Source organism: Pseudophryne corroboree, chromosome 8 (genome assembly GCF_028390025.1).
Source record: "Pseudophryne corroboree isolate aPseCor3 chromosome 8, aPseCor3.hap2, whole genome shotgun sequence".
Lineage (NCBI taxonomy): Eukaryota > Metazoa > Chordata > Amphibia > Anura > Myobatrachidae > Pseudophryne > Pseudophryne corroboree.
This window is the reverse complement of record NC_086451.1, coordinates 232137241-232154297: the sequence shown is the minus strand read 5'-3', so window position 1 is coordinate 232154297 and position 17057 is coordinate 232137241. Positions and strand designations below refer to the sequence as shown.

General features: G+C 45.0%; 1 protein-coding gene across 1 annotated transcript in view; it reads right to left on the bottom strand.

The window, feature by feature from the left end:
* ARR3 (arrestin 3) overlaps positions 1-10370 on the bottom strand; it is a 77931-nt gene extending 67561 nt beyond the window's left edge. The window contains exons 1-7 of the mRNA XM_063938538.1: positions 10315-10370; positions 9563-9616; positions 7932-7983; positions 7225-7285; positions 7070-7114; positions 5611-5807; positions 5466-5525 (exon numbers count right to left, since the gene is read on the bottom strand). Of these exons, the coding sequence (XP_063794608.1) occupies positions 5466-5525; positions 5611-5807; positions 7070-7114; positions 7225-7285; positions 7932-7983; positions 9563-9616; positions 10315-10370 (525 nt within the window). The remainder of the gene's footprint in view (positions 1-5465; positions 5526-5610; positions 5808-7069; positions 7115-7224; positions 7286-7931; positions 7984-9562; positions 9617-10314) is intronic.
* Between the last annotated feature and the right edge of the window lie 6687 nt (positions 10371-17057).

The following is a 17057-nucleotide window of genomic DNA, read 5'->3' as shown; positions in this document are numbered from 1 at the left end:
GCGTATAAGAGGTTTTAATTTGTTTAAAGCAAATACATACTACTAAAATAGAGTGTAATATTTTTTTAGAATATGTATGAAGAGAACTCCAAGAATGTGTTGTATATTTATTACTAATGAAACAAATAGTGCGCAAGAAGTGGTTTAGAGAAATGTTCTGCTCAAACCCAGCTAATTGGTTTAGCGGGATCAAAGAGTAGATTGTTGGAATAGTGATGATTTTTTATTAAAAATTGTTGGCTTAGCAATTTGCATATATCTGTATTTTAAGATGCTATTTTGTTTCCTTTCCTTTCAGCTTGAAAGAAATCTGTAGACTAAAAGATGTGAATCCTCAGAGTTTAACAAAACTACAAAGAGCTTGGCAAGAAGGAGCCGTGAGCAGTCTACCTTAATGGATATGATGTGAACGGTTCTTTACCTTCCGTGGGATAGAGTGGCAAGCACCGTCCTATGGGAACATAACCTTTAGCACCATTATAGCTAGACTGTTTGCTTAGTCTTTTTAGGCAGAGTTTATGTGATGCCTTGTAGCTCAACTGTAATGTCATATTGTTATCAGCTGTAATGTCAGTTTATTTTGAAAGGAGGGACTGAAGAAGATAGATGTATTTAGCTTAAGCAGTGTCAGCCATTTTGTTAAGTAGCAGCCATGATGTAGTGAAGTAGAAGTATGCTTTGCTGAGTTAATCATAATAATGCTGACATTTCATAGTTAGTACATTCTGTGCGAAGCAAGGTCGTAGCTATAAGTCTTGAAAACATGTTATTAGACAGTCCCTACGTTTTTAGACTTCTCTGAAGGACACGTAGGGGAATGTCAGCCTGAGAGGAGTTATGAGAAGAGATGCATTATTGTTTTGAAATATGACGTGTATCAAGTATTCATGCAAGCACCTTTTTCTATATAATGCCCTGCTGAATAAAGTAGAGCTAGTCTCATTTTGATGGACATAACTACGTGTGGTGTCTGATTTCTGGGATTCTCAATCGATTGGTAAACAAAGGGTAACGAACAGACAATTGAAGGAGATTGATAGAAGGAGGCTTATCTCCAACACTTCTGATGAGGAATCTACAGCTCAGGTTGATGTCCCTGACCTAGTGGAGGCTATTAAGCTGATTCTACAAATTGATGATAAGGTAGATCCCACTACTGCGTCTAAGAAACCTGATAAATGTAAACGTCAGAAGGTAACTAAGGTAGTATTGCCACATTCTGACCACTTAGATGATATACGTCAGGAACCCTGGTCTTCTCCAGGAAAGAAATTCTCCCTGTCTAAAAAGATGCTATCTCATTATCCTCTCCCTGCTGAGTTGTGTAACAGGTGGGAAAATTCACCTCCGGTGGATGCCCATGTCACCCGGCTAGTGGTATCATCTACTCTGCCGGTCACCACTGTCACTTCATTGAAGGAACCGACAGATAAGCTACCTCGTGGGCTGCAAAAGGTATAGAAGTATGGGTTCAGGCTATTGAGGAAGAGCTGGAATGGATAGAGGTGAGGACTGTGCTTAATCACCAGCTATATTTGGGCAGCTGCTGTGTAAGCAAATAGAGGGGATCCACACTCCCTTCTAGTATAGGCAATGAAAATGTGGGTGTGTTACACTGCGCTTACCATATAGCTCTACAGGTGGCAAATGTTCCACCTGTAGAGCTATATGGTAAGCGCAGTGTAACACACCCACATTTTTATTGAGGAAGAGCTACCTCAGGATATCTCTGATACTGCCAGACAATATCTGTCTCATATTCCCACAGCCTCCCATTATATTCAGGAGGCGTCCTCCGAGGCAGGTGTAATGGCGGCTAAGGCGTCAACTACGTAGATCCTGGCTCGCCGTATTCTGTGGTTGAGGTCATGGAAGGTGGATCTGGACGCCAAGAAGACTTTGGAGGTACTTCCTTTTAAAGGAGAGATACTGTTTGGGGAAGATCTTAATAAGATTGTGACTGACTTAGCGGCTGCTAAGACTGCATTTCTCCCAAATACTAATCCTTCTTCTCTGAAGACAAAGAGCACCACTTTTCATTCCTTTCGGCCTCCAGGGAAGGCAAAGGGTCAGGTGTACCCAAGGCAGGCTCATGCTTCCAGAACCACCAAGCCCAAACCTAAACAATCCTGGGATGCCCGTCAGCCTGCTTCCAAACAAGACAAGCCAGCTGCATGATGGGGCGGGCCTCCTCCTGGGAGATCCCAGGGTGGGAGGCCAACTTCTACAATTCGCCCAGGTCTGGTTAAGGACCACTTCAGACGCCTGGGTGTGGGAAGTTGTCTCTCACGGGTACAAAGTCATTATATTATTATTATGGAAACGCTGCACTCAGTTGTGCTGGCCATGGAACCCGGAGACTATATGGTATCCCTGAACATACAGGATGCTTACCTACATATACCTATTGCCATATCGCATCAGCAGTATCTGCAGTTTGCTATTGTCAATCTACATTATCAATTCCAGGCTCTGCCTTTTGGACTGACCCCAGCCCATCAGATCTTCACCAAGGTCATGGTCGTGAGGACGGCCCTTCTCCACCGTCAGGGAATCATGATCCTGCCGTATCTTGATGACTTGCTGATCCTGGCGAATTCCAAAGAGTTTCTCCTCAGTCATCTGGACATCAAGGTCAAATTCCTGCAAGCCCTTGGGTGGCTCATCAACTGGAAAAAGTCCTCGCTGGTTCCTGCTTGGGACATGGTGCACCTGGGGGCACGGCTGGACGCACACAGTCAAAGACTGTTTCCGTCTCAAGAGAAAGTCCTGAAACTTCAGGACAGGATCAGATACTTCCTCTCTCACCCAAGCGTGTCGATACACTTGGCGATGCAAGTACTGGGCCTCATGGTGTCAGCTTTCGACATGGTGGAGTATGCTCAATTTCTTTCCTGCCCTCTGCAGCAGTTGATTCTGGCCAAGTGGGATGGCCTGCCTCATCGGATCAGGTCTCAGATGATATCCTTGACTTTGGAGGTTCATCTGTCACTGGGCTGGTGGCTAAAGGACCAGCAGTTGAGCAGAGGCCGTCCCTTATGGATCCCCGACTGGGTCTGACTGACTACGGACGCCAGTCTGCGGGGTTGGGGCGTGGTGCTAGAGCAACACTCTCCAGGGTCAGTGGACCAAGGAGGAATCTCTCCTCCCGATAAACATTCTGGAATTGTACGCAGTGTTCAATGCTTTGACTCTTACCCTGCCTCTGATTCAGAACAGGCCTGTTCAAGTACAATCAGACAACGCCACCACGGTGGCATACATAAATCATCAAGGCAGCATGAAGCCGCATGGCAAGTTGGAAGTGTCAAAAATCCTTAGTTGTGTGGAACGCCATCTGCCAGCAATATCAGCAGTGTTCATTTTGGGAGTCCTCAACTGGGAAGCAGATTTCCTCGGTCGTCAGGATGTGCACGTTGGAGAGTGGAGTCTTCATCAAGAAGTCTTTCAACTCCTGTTGGGCAAGTGGGTCCTACCAGTTGTAGACCTGATGGCGTCTCGACACAATCACAAAGGTCCGGTCTAGCGGTCAAGAACAAGGGATCCTCAAGCAGCGTTCATGGATGCACTGGCAATTCCATGGAACTTTCGGCTGCCATACGTGTTCCCTCCAGTGTCTCTCCTGCCCAGGGTACTGCGGAAGTTCAAGCAAGAGGGAGGAATACTACTTCTAGTCGCTCCAGCGTGGCCCAGACGGCATTGGTTCTCAGACCTGCAGGGTCTATCGATAGAGCGTCCTCTTCTAGTTCCTAAACGCCCAGACCTCCTCATTCAGGGCCCTTGTCTCTACCCAGACCTGGCCAGACTGGCTTTGACAGCGTGGCTCTTGAAGCATCACTCCTGAGGGCCAAAAGATTCTCTGAGGCGGTTATCCAAACTATGCTGAAGGCCTGCAAGCCGGCTTCTGCACAGATTTATTATAGGGTCTGGAATTCTTTCTTCACCTGGTGTGCTGCTAAGAACTATGACACATACAAATTCAGAACTACCAGACTTCTGGCTTTTCTGCAACAAGGCCTGGATTTGGGCCTTCATCTGGCCTGCCTCAAGGTTCATATATCTGCCTTGTCAGTGTGGTTTCAGAGGAAAATTGCATCTATTCCTGATGTTCATACTTTCACTCAGGGTGTTTTACGGATTCAGCCTCCCTATGTCCCTTCTGAGGCTCCATGGGATCTGTCTGTTGTCCTGACTGCCCTGCAAGAGTCTCTATTTGAACCTCTTGAGTCTGTGGACCTTAAATGGCTTACACTTATGGTCGTGTTTCTGCTGGCTATTGTCTCTGCTAGGAGGGTGCCGTATTTAGGCGCTTTGTCCTGTCGTCCACCCTTTCTGATTTTTCACCGTGACCGGGCAGTTCTTAGAACTCGTCCTGGTTATCTGCCTAAGGTGGTGTCATCTCTCCATCTTAACCAATAGATTGTGGTTCTGGCCTTTATCTATTCTGGTTGTGCTCCAAAGAGCAGTCTTTGTATGTGGTACGGGCTCTCCATATTTACCTGGAGAGGACTGCCTCTCTCCGGAGGTCAGATACCCTTTTTGTACTTTTTGGTTTTCACAAACGTGGCTGGCCTGCGAATAAGCAAACCTTGGCCAGCTGGATTAGAATGGTAATTGTACAAGCGTATGCACAGGCTGGTATTCCGGCTCCTGCTGCTATTAAAGCCCATTCTACTCGGTCTGTTGGACCTTTTTGGGCGCCGCGCCGTGGCGCGTCTGCTGAATAATTGTGCAGGGCGGCTACATGGTCCTCAGTGAACACGTTCATTAGGTTCTATGCCTTTAATACTTCTGCCTCCCAGGATGCTTCCTTTGGACGCTTTGTTCTTGTACCCGCTATGGTACGTACCCTCCCATGAGGTACTGCTTTAGGACATCCCCAGTACTTCCCTGTGGAACACAGTGTACCCAGCTGCAGAAAAGGAGATTTATGGTAGATTTACCATGTTAAATCTCTTTCTGCGAGATACACTGGGTTCCACTGGACGCCAACCCTGACGCACTTAGCTTCTTTGGGTTTGTATGGCATTAGCCGCTGGTCCCTTCTCCTGTCGTGAGAATGTGGTTGTATGTGACTAACATCTGCCTTCTCTTTTACCTGCTACTGCATTGGACTGGTTAACGAAACTGAGCTCCAGTGTCCAGAGGCGGGGTTATAGAGGAGGCCATGCTATGCATCCTGGGAACAGTCAAATTTTTAGCCTGTTGGTGCCTCTGGATCAAGATCCAACTCTACACCCCCATGTTTCCCTGTGGAACCCAGTGTACCTCACAGAAAGAGATTTAACTATGGTAAGTCTACCATAAATCTCCTTTTCTGTAGCAGTAAAAATTTAATTTCATTTACATTGGAGGTTAATCATAAAAAGACAGGATCAAATATCTTGCACTCAACAATAATGCTGTACTAGTATATTTGTATCACACATTTGGGGTATCACTTTGGAGGTACTACCCTATCTTACCTTCCCAGCATCCTCTGGCCCAGGCTGCAGGGTCACAGAACATGGTAAGTTCTTAGCCATCTGCAATACATGAGATAAAGAAGATTAAACAAACGTCACTGGCAAGGGACCACTCCTTCCATGTCCCAGTATGTTGATGTCTCACATTAAAGCAGAAAGGAAAGGAATTCACTCCCAGTTTTGCATGCAGTTTCTCCTGAAGGGGTGTGAGTGGCTTCTTGTTCTCTGGCAAAGGAGGGTACACCTGGCAAGACAGCGCATACAGATCCTTTCTGAAACTCAAGCCAATGAGCTCCATGTCATCCCGTCCATAGCGGAAAGCGCAAGTCATTGTCACAAATACTAAAAAAGAATAGGGAAGAATGTATATGCAGGATAGATGCAGAAAGATATATACAAAGTCCTAACATACACACAGCCCTAATGTACTGTACATAGAGTGCTAACATACAAAGGGGGAGATTCAAATGTTTGAAAAGTCGGTTGGGTGTCTGTTTTTTCCTGTCTATTAGATAGGAAAAAACAGACTCCCAACTGGCTTTTCAAACATTTGAATCTCCCCCAAAGAGTCATAACAGACACAAAGCCCCATAGTGCATAGATCCCTTATGAACATAGGGGGTAATTCCAAGTTGATCGCAGCAGGAATTCTGTTAGCAATTGGGCAAAACCATGTGCACTGCAGGGGAGGCAGATGTAACATGTGCAGAGAGAGTTAGATTTGGGTGTGGTGTGTTCAATCTGCAATCTAATTTGCAGTGTAAAAATAAAGCAGCCAGTATTTACCTTGCACAGAAATAAAATAACCCACCCAAATCTGACTCTCTCTGCAAATGTTATATCTCCCCCCCCCCCCCTGCAGTGCACATGGTTTTGCCCAACTGCTAAAAAATTTCCTGCTGCGATCAACTTGGAATTACCCCCATAGATACATAAAGTATATGGAGACCAGTGCTCCTTTTTTGAAGCCAAGAAGCAGCTTATGCAATTTTGAGCAATTACATATAATTCAATTCTGCTCAAAAACAGCAAAGCTAAACTCACAGACAATGTAAGTGCATCGAGGAGTGATGGAGCAGACCATCAGACTGCTTGGTAATGCTTAATCTCATTGTCACTCCATCCGGTCTCCTCCTCAAGGTAAATATGAACTGTTCTCTCCTCCATATTTTCCTAGATACATAGACCACATGGCTTGTGATTCTACAGCATACCTCCCAACGTGACCATCTCTAGGAGGGACAGAAAGCTCTGCTTCTGGACTTCCATCTTAATTTATGATTGCGCTCACCTGTGCTGAAACACCTTTCTTATCCATTAACCTGCGCAAAACAGGTGCCGGCAATCAAAAATTAAGAGAAAAGTCCAGAAGCAGAACATTCTGTCCCTGCTGGAGAGGGTCATGTTGGGAGGTATGCTACAGCTTTATACAATCTGCCATCAAACACTTCCAAATGTTGTGCAAGGGGATACATGGGTATCTTGTACTTATTGCAGATCATCATATTAATCTTCATAAAGGCAATCCGTAATTTCAGAGCAAGCCCATGGGAACATTAGCAAAACAACACATCAGTCTTCCATTGATAATACATTCTGTTTACCTTTCTTGTCCTTTTGGTACTCTGGATCAATTAAAATCACTCCATCTGCAGAAAGATAGGAGACAGGAAGGATGCCAAGATTGTGAGATTACGCTGCATGCTTCCATTATGGATATTATTTATAGTGATGTAACAAGGGATACTTAGAGACTGACCTACAGGCTCTACAAATTCGACATGATCCACAAAGTCCCGTTTTGCAAGATAGATGGATAACTAGACAAACAGGAAAACCAAAATCTTACAGTGTTATGATTAAAATAAGACCATTTATGAAGCATGTATCAAATTGTTTTCATCACAATTATGCGCCTGATTCAGAGATGTACTCAAATCAATGGTTTCCATACATCTCCAATGTTTTCTGTAATGTGCATGTGCTGGACACGCTCTACCCCCTAAGCTGCAGCCTGATTGACAGACTGGCAGTTTGGGGGTAGGGAGGGATCATCGACGTGAAGCGTTTCACAAAACGGAGGCGCATCACCTTTGTTTTGTAGGAGTACTGAGGCCGGTGTCTGTGTCGTCAGACACAGATTTCCCAGCCTCTGCAGCATGAATTCTTTGGCCATCCTACTCAGGTGGCCGATGTTCCTGCAGAGTGATCCGATGTTGTGTCTTCGGGCACAGCAGAAGACCACACAAGCATGCAGGAGGTGTCTGTTAACACAGGAGCCCCCTGCTGCATTAGCATATTTTCACACAGCAGCTGAGTCCAAAGAGGCAACTGCTGTGCTTTCTGCTCCAATCTCTCAATCAGCTAATTTATTTTTTGTTTCACGAAACTGCATTAAGTGGAAATAAACGACGTTATGTTAAAAAACAAACAAACATATACAGTGATTTTAAAGCTTCTTCTCACCTTTCCATCACCACTGGTTTTCTTGAAAACTCTGAAAATGAATGTGAAAATCCTAGGTTAGAGTGATGAAGAAGCTGGTAGTGTGATATTATTCAGCTACAGCTGAGAGATGTTCTGTGTCTATGAGTTGTGATGAAAATATGTCTTTAGCTGAATAATATGAAGTATTGCAGTAAGCACAAGATATGTAATTTTGCTGTGAATATTCTGGACGTCTGGTATACAACACTATGTTCTGCAGAGAAGGTGACCCCCTAATAAAACCATTAGTTGAGGGATTTTGCTGTCGTAAGAGCTGTATTTAACTATGATCCTGTAAAATGAAGTATTTATAAGGTAGGATAACTGTAATGTTATGTAGGAATAAGGTATGTTCCCAAGCTAAGACAACTGGGAAGCATATTCTCATTGGTGGATGTTTAATAAGTTGGTGTTAGGTGTTGAAATCATTTGTAATGCATCATATTTATAATTTGGAAATATGCAAGGCTCAAATTAGTATGTTTTCCACGTCACTGTTCTGCTGTGAGGAACTGTGTTAAATATTCCAGATTTAAGACATTTTAAAGCTTCAATTGGGAGATGTGTGATGTCTTCAGAATAGATAGTGTGGGAGATGCTGGAATTTTAGTTTTGTTGTTCTGTACTGTTCAAGATATGAAAACTGTGTTACATGTCTTAGATATGAGTAGTGTTTATTAAGAGATGTGATTTTACTCTGTGGATGTGCGAACTCCCAAATTTTGAAAACTTCCAGATATATTTCCAACATTCTATCTAGAGCAAAGAGAGGTCTATAGATTGATTTGGTAGCTATATTATTTTGCTGAAGAAGATGTTTCCACCTTCAGTTTATAATCTATGATGTACTTGAGAAGCAAGGGCATAACTACCATAGGTGCAGGCAGTGCAGCTGCTATGGGGCCCAGATCTGAGAGGGGCCCACCTTTCCTGTCAAAGTTACATGTGTTATATACATTTTTCGCCATTGGGTCTTTTCAAACTTTTTCTTTGGGGCCTGCAATATATCTAGGTATGCCCTTGGGGCTGCTCATTGTAGTGTGGTACAAAGTGAACTGGAGAGCATTTTTAATATTATATAATATGAACCGGTGCACTGTAATGAGGCACAATATGAACGGGGAGCTCTACAGTATATATAATAATGTGAATTGGGGGTACTGTGCGACATAATGTGTACTGGCAGCTCTGAAATGTGACATAGGGTGAAATTAAGCACTACTGCCATTCATTAAAGAAACTAGGGCACTACTGTGGGGTATAACATTAAATAAGACTCTACTATGATTCAGAAAATGAACTAGGGCACTACTGTATCATAGGGCATAAAATGAACAACTGCTGCAGAGAACTGTCTCTAGAAGCACGGGACGGGGGCCCTTTCAATATGTTGCTATGGGGCCCACAAAGTTCTGGCTACGCCCCTGTTGAGAAGTCCTAGATATGGATAGTGCATAACAATCTGGAGATGTGATATATTTGAAGCTTTACCAGGATGTTTGATATTCTGGGGATGTGTACATTGTAATGTTCTTGTGGGTTCAGTGAATACAGTGAAATTTTTCTGGTTCTATACTACTAATATATGTCATTATATTCTATATCCAAACCAGTGTTTTGATGTTAAAATCTTACTTAGAACCATCTGCCATAATGACTCGAACCTGTAAGAGAGAAAAGAAATAGAATTATCATTTATGAAACTAAAAGATAATGTAAGACTTGAATGGTAATATGTTATATGGATAGAAGTACCTCAGTTGCTGCTAGATATAGAAAATTAGTGAACAAGCAAAAGTGAATGTTAGTTCATTTGTCCCAGTAAGAACCCGCCCCCCCCCCCTCCCCTTCCTCCTAAAAACACACAGTGATTTGAATGAAGCATACATGAGGCATTATTTGAAAGGATTAAATAAATAAAATATGCAAATGATGAGATTTTGTATACAGCACTTGCGCAGATGCATTTTTGTGTATGTCCATCCTATTCTGATCCAGACGGAACTTGGCAAGAAATTCATGGATGCTGCTCAACCACAATTTTCCCATTTGAAAGTCCTTGATTTCTCAATTTTCTTTAGTTTATTCTCAAAAGTAAAGTAGCTAATTAATATGCTCTGTGCTAAAGTAAAGGCGGATCTTCTTTACAGACCGATTTATCAATAATTGTGTTTGCAATGCATTCTGGTTTATAGTGCCCAAAATCTCATTGCAGTATGTGATTATACCACGGAAATGTATCAATTACCACGCCCAAGGACAGGAGCTCTTTTAGAGTCCGTTCCTGGGATGTGCTTGATGTGAAGAGACCACATCAGCAGTCTCTCCACTCTTGTGTAGGGACTACGGCGCATGCGCATACCTTCTCTCTGCAAGTTTTGTGAAGCGTAGGCCATAGGCTACAATGGCTAACGCCATCTACAGATGGCGACAGCTGCGGGAGCCAAAGCTTGGCAAATCTGACAGCATCACATGCCCTATACAAATCTGCTGTAGTGGACTGCAGCTGATGTCAAAAATGAAGGGACTGTGCGCAATGTCCCTCTATCATACATTAGGACAGTGGTTCCCAAACTGTGTGCCGTGGCACCCTGGGGTGCCTCGAGACACTTGCAGGGGTTACCTAGTTTGGTGGTCCAGGACCAATTCAAATTATATGTGGTTAACGTAATAAACAAGACCAGTGCCGGTGGCTACCAATCATAAACTATACAGACATACAGTAAATAAGTGACATCATTGAACCTAAAGAGGGGTACACACTAGAGGCTCAATCTACCACCAGCGATAAACACAATTTACTTAATGTAAGATATTTTTTCTCAATAAGAAACTTTTGGCCTAGAGGTGCCATGAATAAAAAATCTGATGCTCTAGGGTGCCGTGATCAAAAAAGGTTGGGAACCACTGCATTAGGATGATACTTATAATTGGCGGGCATCCCCAAAAATCGGAGATTACATAGAATATATCACAGACATTTAATGATAAATAGGCCCCTTAGTCTTACAGAGCATCTGGGTAAATGCATAGTTACTTCTCTGGTGTGATTGTTATCCTTCCTTTTTCCAAACTGATGGTGATTCATCACGTGAGAACAATGTGTTTCTCAAAGACATATGCCTTTGTGGGTGGCGTAAGTTGCATATAAGGCATTATGGGCCTGATTCGGATTTGGAAGGAAGGCAGAAAAAACATGCAAGTTTGTTTCCGGAACAAACCGTTTTGCAATGCAAGGGGTGCAAATATATTTATACTGTCTGCTTTTGCATGTAGCCCACAGATTTTAGACAGCCTCATTTTTACACTGCAATTTAGATTTCCGTTTGGACACACCCCAACCAAATCTAACTTTCTATGCACACACTACAGAGTCACCCACCTACAGTGCAACATGGTTTTGCCCAGTTGCTTGCTTTTTTTGGTTTGTTTCCACATCTGAATAGCCCATTATATGTTTTATCCTAACAGCTTTACTACCATCCAGATACTTTGAATAGGATGTAAGCTTGGACCAAACATTGATCAAACAGGATCCATTTGTTTCCTAGTATTTGTTCTTCCGCATCTAATCATAATTCTCTTGACATGATACTACACCCTTTCTCTATCAATTCTTATTCAAATCACATAGATTAGGATATAAGATTTCATAGGCTCAAAATTCAGAATGGAGGTTTGGATGGAGAACTGTATTTTCATACACCTGCAGTGTATTTTTGGGTTTATCTACCAGAAACATGTGCTAGACAAGAATGCAGTCGGATTCTCAGCTAGGGATGTTGAAAAACATTGATAACTAACTACCAATGGTAGATGATTTTGCTATCGATGACAGAGACAATGGTTCTCTGCCATCGATGGCTTAATGGAACCAAAAATGTTTTTTTTTTTAAATTTTCTCATGCACTTAGCTTAGCCCCCCCCCCCCCCCCCCCGGCTACCTGCTTAGCCCCTCCCCTATGGCCTAGCCAGCTGAGGCCATCGAGTTGTCTAAACCATCGATGGGTTATGTGCTATTGATGGTTATCCATGGACAGCCCACCAATGGCCATCCCTATTCTCAATCCATGTCACTGCCTGAGCCACCAATAGGTAATATGCAGTGAAGATTAAATGGATACCATTCATTGCCATCAGAGAGAACTGACAATGTGCTTCAGATTTTGGCTTTGTAACTATAGAATTTCCCATTTAAAATCTACTCTTTTCCAGGAGGTCTAATGATAGGGAGGTTTTTACTGTCTATGGGAACTTTTTGTTGACTCTCAAAGATGTGACTGACATCCAGTTGATTATCCGAGACCTGCCCTTCAAAGGACAAACCATTTGTAGCCTTCTAGGTATAAGTGCAGAGTAATTGTGCTCTGCTTGTGGAGATTGGTGGCATTACCCATATACAAGAGAGAATAGTAGCTTAATTATTTATAAATGAAAGAGTTGCCTTTACTATATAAAATGTAATTAAATATACAAATATAATATACAAATGAAAAGTAAATGAAATACAAACATCTCTTTTCCTTTAAAAATGAAATGGGAAATTAACTTCCCGTCATTATCCAGAGATATCAAGTAATACAAACACACGGCCATGACTTCATATAATGTAACAGTACTCTCAGCGAGAATGATCTGCCAATTATAGGCAGTGAAACAGTGCTGCTAATTGCCATCATCATCGTTGCATCTCATTACACCAGCCCCCCAGCACCCACAGCAGGTGTGCCACCTTACATCTGTGTGAAGGTCTACACCAGATGCAGTTACTAGCAGGTGTGCCACCTTACATCTGTGTGAAGGTCTACACCAGATGCAGTTACTAGCAGGTGTGCCACCTTACATCTGTGTGAAGGTCTACACCAGATGCAGTTACTAGCAGGTGTGCCACCTTACATCTGTGTGAAGGTCTACACCAGATGCAGTTACTAGCAGGTGTGCCACCTTACATCTGTGTGAAGGTCTACACCAGATGCAGTTACTAGCAGGTGTGCCACCTTACATCTGTGTGAAGGTCTACACCAGATGCAGTTACTAGCAGGTGTGCCACCTTACATCTGTGTGAAGGTCTACACCAGATGCAGTTACTAGAGCAGGTCCTCACTGTACTCAGCCTGCACTTGCCTAAGTCTTCCCTCCATTTTGCCTCTCTAATCTTAAAGAGTCTACTAATAAGATGTGTGAAAAGCTGTCTATGATTATTATTATTATTATTAACAGTTTCTTATATAGTGCAGCAAATTTGCATGAATAAAACAAGTTTTATGGTAAGAACTTACCTTTGTTAAAACTCTTTCTGCAAGGTACACTGGGCTCCACAGGGAATGCACAGTGGGGTGTAGAGTAGGATCTTGATCCGAGGCACCAACAGGCTCAAAGCTTTGACTGTTCCCAGAATGCATAGCGCCGCCTCCTATATCACCCCGCCTCCCTGCACAGGATCTCAGTTTTTAGTTAACCAGTCCAATGCAGTAGCAGGAAAAGAGACGACAACGGTTAGTAGCCACAACACCGCATTCTCGCGACAGGAGACGTGTCAGCGGCTAATGCCATACCAACCCAAAGAAGCTAAGTGCGTCAGGGTGGGCGCCCTGTGGAACCCAGTGTACCTCGCAGAAAGAGTTTTAACAAAGGTAAGTTCTTACCATAAAACTCGTTTTCTGCTGCGGGGTACACTGGGCTCCACAAAGAATGTACAATAAGGATGTCCTAAAGCAGTTCCTTATGGGAGGGGACGCACTGTAGCGGGCACAAGATCCCGGCGTCCAAAGGAAGCATCCTGGGAAGCAGCAGTATCGAAGGCATAGAACCTTATGAACGTGTTCACAGAGGACCACGTAGCCGCCTTGCACCTTGTTGCGCCTTGTTCAAGGGTCGCACCACGTTGGGCCGCCCAAGAAGGTCCAACAGACCGAGTTGAATGGGCCTTAATGTGATCAGGAGCAGAGAGACCAGCCTTCACATAAGCATGTACAATCACCATTCTAATCCATCTGGCCAGAGTTTACTTGTGAGCAGGCCAGCCACGTTGTGAAACCCAAACACAACAAAAAGAGAATCCGATTTCCTAATAGGAGCAGTTCTCTTCACATAGATACGGAGAGCCTGTACCACATCCAAAGACCGCTCTTTGGGAGACAGATCAGGAGAAACAAGTGCCGGAACTACAATCTCCTGATTAAGGTGGAACGAAGAAACCACCTTAGGTAGATAGCCGGGACGAGTCCTACGAACCGCCCGGTCACGGTGAAGTAGTATTCCTCCCTCTTGCTTGAACTTCCGCAGTACCCTGGGCAGGAGAGACACCGGAGGGAACACGTACGGCAGCCGAAACCTCCACGGTACCGCCAGCGCATCCACGAATGTTGCTTGAGGATCCCTTGTCCTTGCTCCGAAGACCGGACCCTTGTGATTGTGTCGAGACGCCATCAGATCCACATCTGGAAGGACCCACCTTTCCACTAGGAGTTGAAATACTTCTAGATGGAGGCCCCACTCGCCGGCGTGCACGTCCTGACGACTGAGAAAGTCCGCTTCCCAATTCAGGACTCCCGGAATGAATATTGCCGATAAGGCTGGTAGATGGCGTTCTGCTCGCTGTAGAATCCGTGAGACTTCCTTCATAGCTAGGCGGCTTCGAGTGCCGCCTTGATGATTTATGTAAGCCACTGTGGTGGCGTTGTCCGACTGTACTTGAACAGGACGGTTCTGAATTAAATGCTGGGCTAGGTTCAAGGCATTGAAGACCGCCCGCAACTCCAGAATATTGATAGAGAGGAGGGACTCCTCCTTGGTCCACCGCCCCTGAAGGGAGTGTAGCTCCAGCACCACGCCCCAACCTCTTAGACTGGCATCTGTCATCAACAGGACCCAATCGGATATCCAGAACGGACGGCCCCTGCACAGTTGTTGGTCCCGGAGCCACCAGAGCAGCGACAGACGGACCTCCGGAGTCAATGAGATCATTTGAGACCTGATCCGATGAGGCAGGCCGTCCCATTTGGCTAGAATCAGCCTCTGGAGAGGGCGAGAATGAAATTGAGCGTACTCCACCATGTCGAATGCTGACACCATGAGGCCCAGCACCTGCATCGCCGAATGTATCGACACTTGCGGACAAGATAGGAAGCAACGAATCCTGTCCTGAAGTTTCAGGACTTTCTCCTGAGACAGAAACAACCGCTGGTTGTGAGTGTCCAAGAGTGCGCCCACATGCACCATGCTCTGAGCAGGGATCAGGGATGACTTCTTCCAGTTGATGAGCCACCCGTGGGCTTGCAGAAACCGGACCGTCACATCTAGATGACACAGGAGAAGTTCTGGGGAATTTGCCAGGATTAACAAGTCGTCCAAATACGGCAGTATCCTGACCCCTTGACGAAAAAGTACCACCCTCAGCACCGCCATAACTTTTGTAAAGACTCGCGGAGCCGTTGTTAAACCAAAAGGTAATGCCCGAAACTGGTAATGGCAGTTGCCAATCGCAAATCTCAGGTGTTGCTGATGAGACACTGCTATAGGAACATGCAGGTAAGCATCCTGTATATCCAGGGAGACCATGAAGTCCCCAGGTTCCAAGGCCAGAACTATAGAGCGAAGGGTTTCCATCCGGAACTTGGAAACCTTCACAAACCTGTTCAATGCCTTGAGGTTGAGAATGGGCCGGGAGGACCCATTCGGTTTCGGGACTAGAAACAGCGGAGAATAGTACCCCCGGCCCCTCTGCGCAAGAGGCACCTGTACTACGACTCCTGCATCCAGGAGGGTCTGTACCACTGAATGTAGAGTGTTTGCCTTTGTCTTGTCCAACGGGACATCTATCTGGCAAAATCGATGAGGGGGTCGGTTTTTGAAGGCTATGGCGTAACCTCGTGTGACGACTTCCCATACCCAGGCATCTGAAGTGGTCTTTAACCATTCCTGTGTATACCCTAGAAGCCGGCCCCCCACCCTGGGATCCCCCAGAGGGAGGCCCGCCCCGTCATGCGGCAGGCTTATCTGTCTTGGAAGCTGGCTGACGGGCCGCCCAGGCTCTTTTGGGCTTAGGCTTACCAGGTTTGGAAGTGCGGGCCTGCTTGTTGTACGCCTGACCTTTTGCTTTACCTGAAGGACGAAAGGGGCAAAAGGAAGTACCTTTAGCCTTCGACACAGAAGGAGCAGTACTTGGCAGGCAGGCAGTTTTGGCAGTAGCCAAGTAAGCCACAATCTTATTTAATTCCTCCCCAAACAGAATATCTCCTTTAAAAGGGAGTACCTCCAGGGTTTTTCTAGAGTCCAGATCCACAGACCAGGATCTCAACCACAATATCCGGCGAGCCAGGACTGATGTAGTAGAGGCCTTGGCTGCCAGGATACCGGCATCAGAAGTCACCTCTTTAATATAACAACAAGCTGCGACAATATAACACAAGCATTGTCTAGCATGGTCAGAGGAGATTTCAGCATCTAACTCCAAGGCCCATGCTTCAATGGCCTCTGCAGCCCAAGTAGCTGCAATAGTGGGCCTTTGTGCAGCACCTGTGAGGGTGTAAATCGCTTTCAGACAACCCTCCACACGTTTATCCGTTGGCTCTTTTGGAGACGTGATGGTGGTGACCGGTAGAGCTGAGGAAACCACCATCCTAGCCACTGGAGGAGGCGTTTCCCAATTCTTAGACAGCTCTGGCGCGAGGGGATAGCGAGCCAGTATCTTCTTTTGAGGCACAAACTTCGTACCAGGGTTTTCCCAGGGTTCCTGACGTATCTCAATTAGGTGGTCAGAGTGAGGTAAAACTTGTTTAATCACCTTCTGACGCTTGAACCTATCTGGTTTCTTAGGAGGAACGGATGGCTCGGGATCATCCGTAATCTGTAAAATTAACTTAATAGCCTCCAAGAGATCAGGAACATCCACACGTGAACCACCCTCCCCATCAGCCATATCTGAGTCAGAACCTGTGGGGTCAGTGTAAGTGCCGTCTTCTTCCGACGAGGTGTCAGTGACAGCAGTGGATTATGAGGAGACAAGCGCTCGCTTAGAGGACCCCTTGGACGTAGGCGAGCGACGGTCAGACTTTTTAGTAGTCAGGGACTGGTTCAACTTCTTTATTTGAGCAGATAAATCGT